Source organism: Synchiropus splendidus, chromosome 8 (genome assembly GCF_027744825.2).
Source record: "Synchiropus splendidus isolate RoL2022-P1 chromosome 8, RoL_Sspl_1.0, whole genome shotgun sequence".
NCBI classification, from domain to species: Eukaryota; Metazoa; Chordata; class Actinopteri; order Syngnathiformes; family Callionymidae; genus Synchiropus; species Synchiropus splendidus.
In genome coordinates this window covers 12,513,310-12,524,667 of record NC_071341.1, presented here as the reverse complement: position 1 = coordinate 12,524,667, position 11,358 = coordinate 12,513,310, and the positions used below count along the sequence as shown (strand labels likewise).

At 53.4% G+C, this 11,358-nt stretch overlaps 2 protein-coding genes across 4 annotated transcripts; one reads left to right on the top strand and one right to left on the bottom strand.

The window, feature by feature from the left end:
* The first annotated feature begins 34 nt into the window (after nucleotides 1–34).
* On the top strand, nucleotides 35–2,657 carry bcl7a (BAF chromatin remodeling complex subunit BCL7A). The gene is made up of 6 exons (XM_053872599.1): nucleotides 35–192; nucleotides 798–879; nucleotides 949–1,045; nucleotides 1,114–1,254; nucleotides 1,311–1,393; nucleotides 1,461–2,657. The coding sequence occupies exons 1-6, from the start codon at nucleotides 101–103 to the stop codon at nucleotides 1,524–1,526; spliced, it is 561 nt and encodes a 186-aa protein (XP_053728574.1). The 5' UTR covers nucleotides 35–100; the 3' UTR covers nucleotides 1,527–2,657.
* A 255-nt stretch (nucleotides 2,658–2,912) lies between these two features.
* On the bottom strand, nucleotides 2,913–11,313 carry clip1b (CAP-GLY domain containing linker protein 1b). 3 transcript variants are annotated; one of them, XM_053872584.1, is made up of 22 exons: nucleotides 11,197–11,292; nucleotides 10,708–10,892; nucleotides 10,242–10,634; nucleotides 10,048–10,169; nucleotides 9,854–9,978; nucleotides 9,549–9,750; nucleotides 9,209–9,406; nucleotides 9,037–9,140; nucleotides 8,915–8,975; nucleotides 8,145–8,249; nucleotides 7,866–8,027; nucleotides 7,703–7,798; nucleotides 7,579–7,636; nucleotides 7,414–7,511; nucleotides 6,905–6,979; nucleotides 5,337–5,443; nucleotides 5,234–5,267; nucleotides 5,118–5,161; nucleotides 4,609–4,730; nucleotides 4,492–4,544; nucleotides 4,305–4,417; nucleotides 2,913–4,239 (listed from the first exon to the last, which is right to left on the bottom strand). In XM_053872584.1, the coding sequence occupies exons 2-22, from the start codon at nucleotides 10,811–10,813 to the stop codon at nucleotides 4,005–4,007; spliced, it is 2,613 nt and encodes an 870-aa protein (XP_053728559.1). In that variant the 5' UTR covers nucleotides 10,814–10,892; nucleotides 11,197–11,292; the 3' UTR covers nucleotides 2,913–4,004. The 3 variants fall into 3 exon arrangements, with proteins under 3 accessions (XP_053728559.1, XP_053728558.1, XP_053728560.1); XM_053872583.1 differs by having other exon boundaries at nucleotides 2,914–4,239; nucleotides 10,987–11,313; XM_053872585.1 differs by having other exon boundaries at nucleotides 2,918–4,239; nucleotides 4,609–4,718; nucleotides 10,987–11,312.
* Nucleotides 11,314–11,358: the final 45 nt, after the last annotated feature.

Sequence of the window (11,358 nt, the reverse complement as noted above, 5' to 3'; positions counted from 1 at the left end):
CGCCCTGCGTGTTCTTCACCCGCGCATGCGCACTGGTCGCCGCACTGTTTGCATTGTGTCTGCGGCGCCGGCGAACTCGAACCTCTGAACAACCGGGACTATGTCGGGACGGTCGGTCCGAGCCGAGACCCGGAGCAGGGCCAAGGATGACATCAAGCGGGTCATGGCCGCCATCGAGAAGGTTCGGAAATGGTAAGAAGAAGGGAGGTGCTTGTTATCTAAGCGGGAGCGGAGCGGGTGGGGGGGAATGGGTTCGGGGGAGGGATGGGAATGAAAGAAAGCGCGGATTTCGGGCTCGATTCGGATCCAACTGAAGCACGAGAGCGTCGAGGACGGACGGGAGCGACAGCGGAGATTCGGACGTGGTACCGCGCTGGTCACGGTCGTTCTGCGACCCGGGAGCCATGACGCCGCAGTCACATGAAGCCATGAGCCCAGGCGGCGGACGAACCCGACCTGCTGCCGGCACCGAACCCCGAAGGCGGAGGTGCGAGTCCTGGTCGGCGGAACCCCCGGGAGTCAGGGCCAGAACCATTCTGATGGTGGGGGCGGGTGAGGGAACGGGCGCGTGGCCGAACACACACACACACACACACACACACACCGTTTCTGAGACTTTTGTGCCCCTCGCCCCCTCCCCGCAGCTGTGTTTTCCAATGCTCCGATCAAACCTCTCGCAATTCAGTCGCCGACTGCCCAGTGGGCCAACAGAACCTTGTCATTGTCTGGATGTTGTTGTGATGAGCCGCTGGGCGAAAGGTGGCGCTCGAGTGACCTCACGAGTCTCTGTTGTCCAGGGAGAAGAAGTGGGTGACGGTGGGAGACACGTCGCTGCGCATCTACAAGTGGGTGCCAGTCACGGAGCCCAAGTCTGATGAGGTGAGTTGTACCTGTATGTGCTCTGGTACCAACTGTGACGGAGTGGTACTGAATGTGTCGTGCTTCCAGAAAAACAAGAGCAAGAAGAAGGGCAAAGACGAAAAGTATGGCTCTGAACTGACAACCCCAGAGAACAGTTCATCCCCTGGTATGATGGACATGCACGGTGAGTCCGATCCATGGCGACCGGGTTGGGGACCCAGGTCTCATCCCATCTGCGTTTCTCCCGCGCAGACGACAACAGTAACCAGAGCTCCATCGCCGACTCGTCTCCTGTCAAACAGGAAAACAGCTGTAGCACCAGTCCAGCCGCTGACTCAGCGCCCTCGTCCCACCGAGACAATGGAGATGTGAAAAGTCCAGAACTCAAGAGAGGTGAGTCCGGTCCCGGCCAAGAACTAGCACGGTTTACAGCTGTGGTCGTGGTGCAGGGAAACTGGCGTCGGATGGTGTGGAGCGGGCAGCGAAGAGAGACGGTCTGTCGGGGGACTCCTTGGACAGCAAAGCCACTCAGGTCAGAACTCTCAGGTGCTGGGAGGCGCTGGGACTCGTGACCTGACTGACTGATGTGTATGTCGCAGGACCTGGACGACGAGGCGCCGCCCATCAAGAAGAGCAAGATGGAGTCTCATGACTTTGAGGGTTAGCGTCGCCGTCCTTCCCCGACACTCCTGCTGCGAGGGCGAGTGGATCTTACCTCTGTTCACTGGTCCCCCCTCCCCCCGTGCTTCCTCCTCCACACTGATGCCAAGAGAAGCTCTGCACCAGGCTGCAGTCCCCTCGCCACCGGGTAGTGGCGCTACGTCGGGCCAAACACTGAACCCCCTTGTGACAAAAACGACCAGGGTCCGTTGGTGGACCCCGGTGACTCGGAGCGCTGCTCTTAGACCGTGTGCTTTTTTCTTAGCTGGACGTGCTAATGTGGTCTCAGAGCAGCGCCCCCATGTCCTGCTCGCTCGCTCGCCTCCTCCTCGCCTCGTGTCTGTCGGTGTAGGATCGTGCGGCAGATTTCTCAGGAGGGTCGATGCACTGTTACGTCACACTGGGTCACGCAGAGTCGCTGCTGCCACCGCCTTCTGTCTTCACCCTCTAGTTAGCCACCAGGCTAATTCATGCTAACGACGAGTATCTAGTTTCGATCGACAGTCGTGGTGCCATGTTTGCCTTAAAGTCATTTTACCCGGGAAATACTTCGGTCAAGACGTCCCGCCTCCTGTTGTCAGCAGCTCCGCCCTCTTGCGTCGTTTCGTGCTTTGTGCGACGGCACCATGACATGGTGTTGTGAGAGGTTCCAGCTGTCTGCACCGGGGGGCGCAGCTGGGACGTTTCCTCACCTGTCTTCAGTGGTCTCACACCTGGGTGCTTTCACTCGAGTGGATCTTGCGTGGCAACGATTTACTTGAAGTCGGTGTTTCAGATCGGGACCTGCGACCTCATGCTAACGGACCTGTGACCAGAACGGTACGAGACGTCTTGTCGTGGCGAGCGGGCAGGTGGTTGTTGCAGGCGGACCGGCAGATATACCTCATTCCCAGTCCAGTACGCTGGAACAGATCATGCTAGCTTGACATTCATTAGCATCTCAATAAGTTAGCGTCACTCTTGTCGTCGCGTTGCTTCTCGTTCGTCAAACTGAAAACAGCTGTGAGATAAAGATCTTTTTTCTTTTTTTTTTTTTGGGACCATTTTTGTTTGTGTACAGAAGATTTATGGTTTTATTTATTCCATCAGTCGACGGTTTTTATCCTGTTTGTGTTTTTCTTAATAAAACTCACAAAGCCACGAGTCTGACTCTCTGGAGACAGCAACTTGCTCAACAGAGCTGGGCGAGTGAACCGTCACGATCCAATCTGGACTATCCAGCAGAGGGAGCAGTGTGTTTAACGGTCGTCGCCTGATGCCCGAAAACAAATTGCCTTTTTTATTTTCACACCGTGCTCACAGACATTTAGGATTCTTCATGCACAGAGCACTGCGCTCACAACGCCCGCAGGCACTCAGTGATTGTCTCTGGAGCATCAACAGCGCCACCTACAGTTCACGGATGGGTGGTTTCTCTTACGAAGTGGCAACTTCAGATGGTGAGTTAAAGTGCAGTTTATTGGAGCGCCTCTTCTAAACAGAAGTTTGTACCAACAACAAAACACAGCGAGAAGCATGGGAATATCAAAGTGAGCCTCCCGGCACCAACACCGTCTGTGCTGCTGCGAACACGTCACATAGAAAGTCAACTACGGTACAAACATGATGGCTGCTATAGCATGTTGATATAAAAATATCCAGGCTAGTTTGGGAAGACTACAAAACATTTGTGCTTCACAACAGAGTGAATCAAGAAAGTCAACCTTGTTAGCTTAGCATCAGCCAGTAAATTTAGCATATCAGTAGATTGTTAGCACTGGCCTCAAGCATTTATTTTCCCTCGATGATGCCATTGCGATAACACTTGTACTGTAACGATTGTTAGCAGCTAACCTAGGCAACAGGTTTTTTTCATGGTACTTGTGCAAAACTGTCTTGAGTGCAGAAGCAAAGCTACAGGACACGAGTCATGCTGGCGGAATGAACATTGAGCATCAAGCTAACTAAAAATCATGATATTATGTACATGCGTCACTTCTGAAGCTCCAAGGTCCTTGACACACGTGACACAAAAAGCTTGAGGTGTAAAGTGACGGCTCTACAGCTTATTAGTGTTAGCTTAACAAGCTGACGTCGCACTAGAAATTCCACACTTTTGTTATTCCTGTGAATGTTTCCGTTCCTGAGGATCAAAGTTTAGCTCGTCTCACTGCATGAGACCAGCAGTCATCTACACGTGCAGTCAGCCATTGTTTTCACAAAGTTATTTTGGTCGTCATCAACGCCGGTCGTCCTGTTGTCACAGCAACACTATCTCCTGGGAGTATCTCCAGTCCTTCCACAAGACCGAAAGCATTCCACTGGCTGTACTCGGAGCTCCAACCGGACCAGAACCAGACACTTAGTCTGGATATGCTTGTGTGAACAAAGATGAAAGGGGCAGAGTGGTTCTGGACTTCAGCGACACATCATCAAAAACATTAGAAAAATACAGGATGACGGGGCTTTGGCACTCCTAGGACTGAGATCAGAGCGGGCCTGCTCTAGAAGGTCTGGTCGTCGTTGCAGGACTCGGTGGCGTGACCGAAGGCCTCGCAGATGTCGCAGTAAGGTCGCTGGTCGGCTGGGTTTCCGTGGTAGCTGGTGTGCGGGACCGAGTCTGGACTCTGGGCCTGCGTGGGACAGTCCTCTGTGTCGTGAAGGTCAAAGCTGTCGCAGATGTCGCAGAAAAGACGGGGCGGTGTCTTCTTGTGTCGTTTTGACACTTCCTTGTCAAAACTGAAATGCAGAGCGGTGAATGAGATGACCCGTTGTCGCGGTAACGAGTCGACCGGCGGCTTCACCTGTCGGTGCCCTCATTTCCATTGAACTCGGCGAGCGCCAGCGCCTTCAGCTTCACCTTCAGCTCCTCGTTCTTCCGCTGCAGGTCCACGATCACGCTGTTCAGGAAGTTGATCTGCCGGAAAACAGCAGTGATGTAACCGCGCCAACAAGGACATCAACCGTATCTGTGGCAATGAGGTCTTTCACCTGGCCCTCTGCAAACTCCTTCTCCTCCCTCAGCTGCTCCAACACAGCGTCCCCTGCAGGAGAGTAGGACAACAGACGTCAACATGGCCTCCCACTATCAACCGTCAATGTTCTCACCTGAGGGTGGCGCTCCTCCTTCAGGATTCCTCCCTCCCATCACGCCCTGCTCCAGGTCTTGGTATTTCTGAGTGATGGGCTCTTGAGTCTGATTATCTTCGTGGTCCTCTCTGTGAAAGACACTTTCAGCAGTCTTTTATTTTGGAGACAGGAAGTTCTGTTTACAGCGGTCTATTTCTGGGATTCAATTTCCTGCAGGCTGTCGATAGAACTTTAATCATCAGGACAGATGTTTGACAATGTCACATGTGTGCGCGCGCGCACACACACACACATACACACACGTTTGCATCTCTATCCTTGTGGGGCCTCTCATTGCCATGACCCTTTCCCCAGACTCTCACCCTAAATCTTACCATCCAAAATATATGGCTAACCTTAACCTTATAATGACCTTTTTAACCCTCAAACTGAGGTTTAACCTTGTGGGGACAGACAAAAATGTCCCCACCAGTACAGCTAAACCAGGTCCACACACACACACACACGCACGCAGCTGTAAGATCTACCTGGTCTTCGTGTTTGTCTGCAGACAGCTTGAATCAACTTGGAGCTGAAATGAAAGGGTCACAGACACATTTGTAGACACGGAGCTCCACTGACATGGACGGAGGACAGACAGTACCTGAGATGGCCGGGAGGCCAGGGTCAGGTCCTCACTGCAACCAAGAAAAACAACATGTAACTTGTGTGTGTCGCGCACCAACACACACTCACCACTGACTCACAGTTCTTTGCGGAGAACCTGGACTCGTTGAAGTTCCGCACTGACTTGCTGCTCAGAGCGACTCAGGTCTTGCTGAAGATCTGCGTTTAGCTGTTTCACCGAGTCAAGCTGAGGACGCACACACACACTGGTCACACGCTGTCTCCACAAGCTCACAGAGGTGGACGCTGCTGCGCTACTCCAAGTGCTTCACTGAAGAAACCTCGTCATCATGACGACATTCGCACACATGTTCAGACCAGCCATCGCACACACAGGATTGTAGACAACAGAGAACAGACACACACCACCCCCGGTGCACACAGACTGAATCACTGAAGCTCACACAGCATCCTCGCACACGTGCAAACACACAAGGTCACCTACGTGCAGGATGCTGTCGCTCGTTGGACAAACATGAAGTTGGACCTGCAGCAGAATCTTCCAGTGACAGTGCAGCGACACACACAGCTGCCTACACCACATCCCAGAAGGCTGAGCATCAATAAAGCATCCGCTCTCTCTCTCTCTGCCTCACACACACACACAGCTGATTATGTAAGCAGCAGCCCCCCCCTACCCTCACTATGTCACTTCCTCTTTGAGCTCTGAGCCACTCAAGCGTGAATCACAAGAGCGTCGTCGTTTCAAGGGGTGGGGGGCCATTGAGGGATCCTGAAACCCTGGCTGTCCACTTTCAAGGACGGCAACCATCCTGAAAACTGTGATGTGTCGTGTGGTCCTGAGTCTGTGCCTCTCTCTCGCACACACGCACGCACACACACAAAGATGTTTGTATTGCTAATGTGGGGACATTGTGAGGTTTCACAGTGACTTAACATACACTTGTACCGCTATCTTTGTGGGGAGATTTCATCGACCTAACCCTTTCCACAGCCTCTCCCCCTAAACCTAACCATGCAAACACATGGCTAACCTTAAACAGGACTCCGAACCAAACTGAAACCCAGTTATACTGACCCAGTTATTCGAAGTCTTCATCCTCAAATTTGGACCTGTGGGGTCTCCACGAAGAAATAAGGTCCCCATGAGCATAGCATATTGACAGGAACTGGTCCCCACAAGGCAGTATAAACAAGCCCACACACACACTTCTTCCTATCTTAGTGAGGACTGTCATTGATAGACATTGATATAACCCTTTCCCCAGCCTCTCCCCCTAAACCTAACCATCTAAAACAAATGGCTAAACTTAACCTTTACTCATAACCAAACTAAAACTCAATTATAATAACTGAGCCATTTTGTAGTTTTAACCCTTAAAATGAGGCTTGACAAAGTGAGGATCTACCAAAATGTCCCCACTTTGCAAAAATGTCCTCACTTTGTTGAATGCATAAGGTTCTTACAAAGACAGCCTCTCCCCCTAAACCTAACCCTCCAAAACACATGGCCAACCGTAACTAGGACTCTAAACCAAACTGAAACCCAGTTATAATGACCCAGTTATTTTGAAGGCCTCATTCTCAAACTCAGGCTAAACCTTGAGGGGTCAAGCCAAATTGTCCCCACAAAGGCATAAGTTTTGTCAAGAATTGTTACACTTACACACAGCTTAGTTCAGCTCACCTCAGACTCCAGAGTGTGTGTGCGTCCCTCCAGCTGCTGCACAGACTCTCGCGAGCGCTCCAGCTCCTCTCTCACCTGAGATACAACACACCTGTCAGACACAAAGGTTTCACCTGCGGACGCCTCCGTGCTAATGAGACAGCAGCGCCCCCCAGTGTCAGCAGCTCAGACCACACATGATGGAGAGAGCTCCACTCAGCCTGGTGATCCCACTGATGACATCACTGCAAGCAAGTCAGGTGTCTCTGAATCAGGGACAGGAGGTCAACAGCAGAGGATTCTGGGAAGTGACCCAGGACTGTGCTGGTGATGTCATCACTGAGTGCAGGAGGAGCTTCCCATCACAACAGGTGTCCAGCTCAGCTGACCTCACCTGACCTCTAGCACTTGAGTAACCTTTAACCTCCAGATATGATCAGGTAACAGGTAGAGGCAGGTGAGAGCTGGCAGGTGGTGCTGATCACATGATCACGCAAGAATCAATCACATCACCAGGAGCTCCAGCTCACCTGAGTGACCTGGACCATCAGCTCCATCTCTCTGCGCTGGCTCTGCTCCTCCAGAGTCTGCAGGTCGTTTCTAGACCGGTCCAGAGTCTGCTCCAGTTCTAACGCAGACATGCAAACATTGATCGTGCTGCTCAAGTGTGTGAGTGTGTGTGTGTGTGTGTTTACCAAGCATGTTCTTCTGCGTCCTCTGGTTCTCCTCCTGAGTTGTGTCCAGGGATTGACTCTGAGAGGATAAATCATAGAAAGTGTTGGTGCGCTCACAAGTCTTCTGTGTGAAGTTCGGTCTCACCAGGGAGTGGACCTGTAGTTCCAGCGAGTCCTTGTCCTCCTGCAAACCTTGTAGTTTCTGAACCCTGGTCTCCAGGTCCACACTCAGTTCACTGATCTGTTGATCAGAAGTGCCTGTCAGAGAGGGTAGCTGCACAGCATCCCTGGCACCGGTGGTGTTAGACCTTCTTTTCTTGGTTCTGGATCTGCAGTGTCAGGCCTCGGATCTGCTGCTGGGATATAGATTCCATGTCCTCCTTCTGCTGCGACGCTCGCAGGCGCAGCTGCAGGTCCGACACCTCCCGCTCTAGCTCCATGATCCGCGAGCGTTCCGACACCGTGGCCACCTGTGTCCAGAGACACGAGTCAGACAAGTCCAAGTCCATCGGGTAGTCACAGCAACTGCTGCGCCAGATGCTTCATCAGCAATGTTCCGGTTCCGCTACTGAGTCTCCAGGAGTTACCCGAGTGTCCTCCAAGTCCCTCTGCAGCTTATCGGCTTTGGTCTTCTCCAGGAGCAGATTCTGCTCCAGGTCCCGGATGTGGGCCAGTTCCAGTCGAGTCTGCGTCTGTTAGTTGAAGCAGGAAGACAAGAAAGACTCGCACATGCTGTCAGAGGACACGAGTCTCAGCATGGAGCAAGCTCAGAGTCTGGAGGGGATGGAACCACAGAGAGTGGGCAGAGCTCCAACACCCACTGTACGCACCAGATCGGCGCTTGTCCATTCGGCTCAGGCTGACCACTGATGATGGCGCCAAACAAGCACTTGATCATATATTGTATTTCAGGCAGAATTTTCCGTCTGATATAACACAAAAATCATGTTTGTACTCGGCCGGTGATATGGGTGTTAGTGGACGGGGAGGAACATGTGCCTGAAGTTGTCGATGACAACAAAACAGCAGCACAAACTTACAAACTTCATTAGCGGTGGATCTGAGCCGATCTGGTACTTTGTGTGGCAGGAAGTGACATCAGAGCAGAAGGTCATTGAAGCTTCAGGGTTTGGTGCCAGATTGGAGAGCAATTGACAACAAGATGCAGCCAGAGTGAGAGGATGAGTCAGACATGGACAGATCGGAACCACAGACGGGGTTAGTTGATGTGGACCCTCCGGGAGAACGCGGTCCCAGAGCTGGGACCAGAACTGCAGGGGCACTATGGTGTCCAAACCCTTCAGCCAGTGCTGAGCAACATGTTCATGGCAGATGGAGGTTCTGCCCCAATACTCACCTCCAGGTCTCCTTTGGTGATGCTCTCCTCCTCCACACGGAACTGGAGGTCTTCAACCTTCCTGAGAGAGTCACAAGGTTCATGCTGCGCTGGACGTATGGGTGTGTGTGTGTGTGTCTCACCTCCTCTCTTCTTCCAGTTGGTTCATGAGCTCCACCTTCTCCCGGTCTGCCGCCTCCACCAGTGAACGAAGCTGATCCAGTTTGGCTTCCATCTCCAGAGAATACTGACAGACACACACACACGATCAACATGGGACTGACAGGCTGGACCAGCAGACAGAAGCAGACCAACCTGATCTCGGACCTTCCTCAGCAGCACCAGCTCCTGCTGGACCTGACCCGCCTGGCTGGTAGCCTTGGCCACCTCGCACCTCTCCAGGTCTCGCTCTGCCAGCAGCTGCTCGATGTGCTGCTGCTTCTCCTTCAGTGCCTCCTGCAGGGCCGTCGTGCCCGAGATCTTCCGAGCATAGCACGCTGAGGTCTCCGTCAGCTGGAAGACAGAGCGAATTTGATGGGTTTGCAGGGAACACAGGTCGAGAAACTACAGCGCAAAACTGCTGAGGAATGACAAACCAGATGATGGTTCTGGTCCTAGCGTCAAAGCGCTAGGTCAAGTTTTGAGAGAGTCTCACCAGTCCGGCTCGGCTGGGTTTTCCACCAATGGACGATGTGGCCGAGCTGAGCGAGCTGATGGACGAGGCGCTGGGACTCCTCTTGAAGAGCGCCCTCCTCTGGCCACTCTTAGTCTTGGTGGGAGTGGTGCAGGGGAAGCCGATGCGGGTCACCTTGTGGACCGGAGCAAATAGGCCATACCGGGTCAGGCACTGGAAGTACCTGAGATTGGAGGGAGCTGATGTCACATGACTCCTCAACAGCCAATCGCATGACAGAACAGATGGCCAGCCACGGAAGAACACAGTGACTGTGACTCTTTTACCTCGTGCCGGCCACGGCTCCATCGTTCTTGCCCAGAGGTTCGTCCAGTTCCACGCCGCACCAGTCACCTTTGGCAAAATCCGTCTCGCCCAGGAAACGGACCACCCCTGCCTTGGTCCCACCGATCTGCCGAAATCAGAACCGTCCATGAGACAAATCTGGGTCAGTGTTCATGAGACATACACACAAACTAACCAGGACTCTATCACTAAGTCTCAGCTCTCTCCTCATCTTCTTGGAAGAATCTGGGTCAGACAGGTTTGAAACCGACTCACTGGACGCCATCATTCGGGTCACAGTGCCGCTCAACTTCCTGCCTGAAAACACAGACACATATCATCAACTAGACAGACAGACACTTGGGACGCTCTGGGTCCGGGTCGTGGTACCAGATGGGGGTCGAGCAGCAGGGCCAGACTCGGAGGCCGGCGTTGCTCCTGAGGGTGGCCGAGACACCCCCTCCTCAGGTGGCGGGACCTCCTCTCCGTTGGCTTCCTTCTTCTCATTCTGGGGCATCTGAGACAGTTTGGAGGGTCTGGTGAAGATACCCCTCCCATCCTCACACTGGAAGTAGCGGATCCCGGCCACCGACCCGTCGTTCTTGCCGATGGGTTCGTCAAGCTCGATGCCGGCCCATTGGCCAGGGGCGAACTGTGTCGCCCCCAAAAACTTTACACAGCCTGCTTTACTGCCGTTGACCCAGACCCGCTGCCCCACCGTGAAGTCCTCCTGGCCTGGAGACAAGACTGGAGACTTTTCAGGGGGAACAGGTTTGTGGGTCCCTGAAATAAGAGGGCTATGGTTCAGAACCAAAGAAGGTCCACTGGAAGCACTGCAAGATGACATGTGACCCACCAGAAGAGGGAGACGTCTTGGTCAGCCCTCCAGTCGGGCGCACAATTTTGCTGGGAGGCTTCAGCCCACTGGCTTTCCCGGAACTCATGGCTGCCGGCTTGTCCATGGTCAGCAGGGGGAGGCCTGGAGGTGAGGCCGACCAAACCCCCACACCTCCCACAGAGGTCCACTGTGGTTACAGGGACCTGCAGGGCAAACATCAAGACAACATGCGTGACGTCACTGTAGTGGCGCCTGGACCACACCACCCTGAGAGTAAGGGACCAAATCGGAGCTCACAGCAAATATGTAGGAGCGTCAGCCAGTGACGTCATAGTCGGCTGTCATCGTTGTCTGAAATCTTCCCAGTTTTCACGTGACGCCACCGCACTACAATAGATCTCCCGCCGCTGCGGTGTCGCCTGAAACACGGTTCCGGCGCGTAACCAGTCCCAGGTCCGGGTCAAGCAAGGATCGTGTTCAGGAGCCGCACGGCTTAACCGAACTCACCGGAGACACTCATCGGGTCAGAGTCGGTGCTGATGGATCGGCGCTCCGCTACATGTTTACCAGCGTCCTAATGCCCAGCCCGGGTGACGTCATCCGTGACATCATGTTGCCTTCGCGGAACGCGGGAGCTCGCAACTAGAACTTAGAGAAAGACGACGCGAC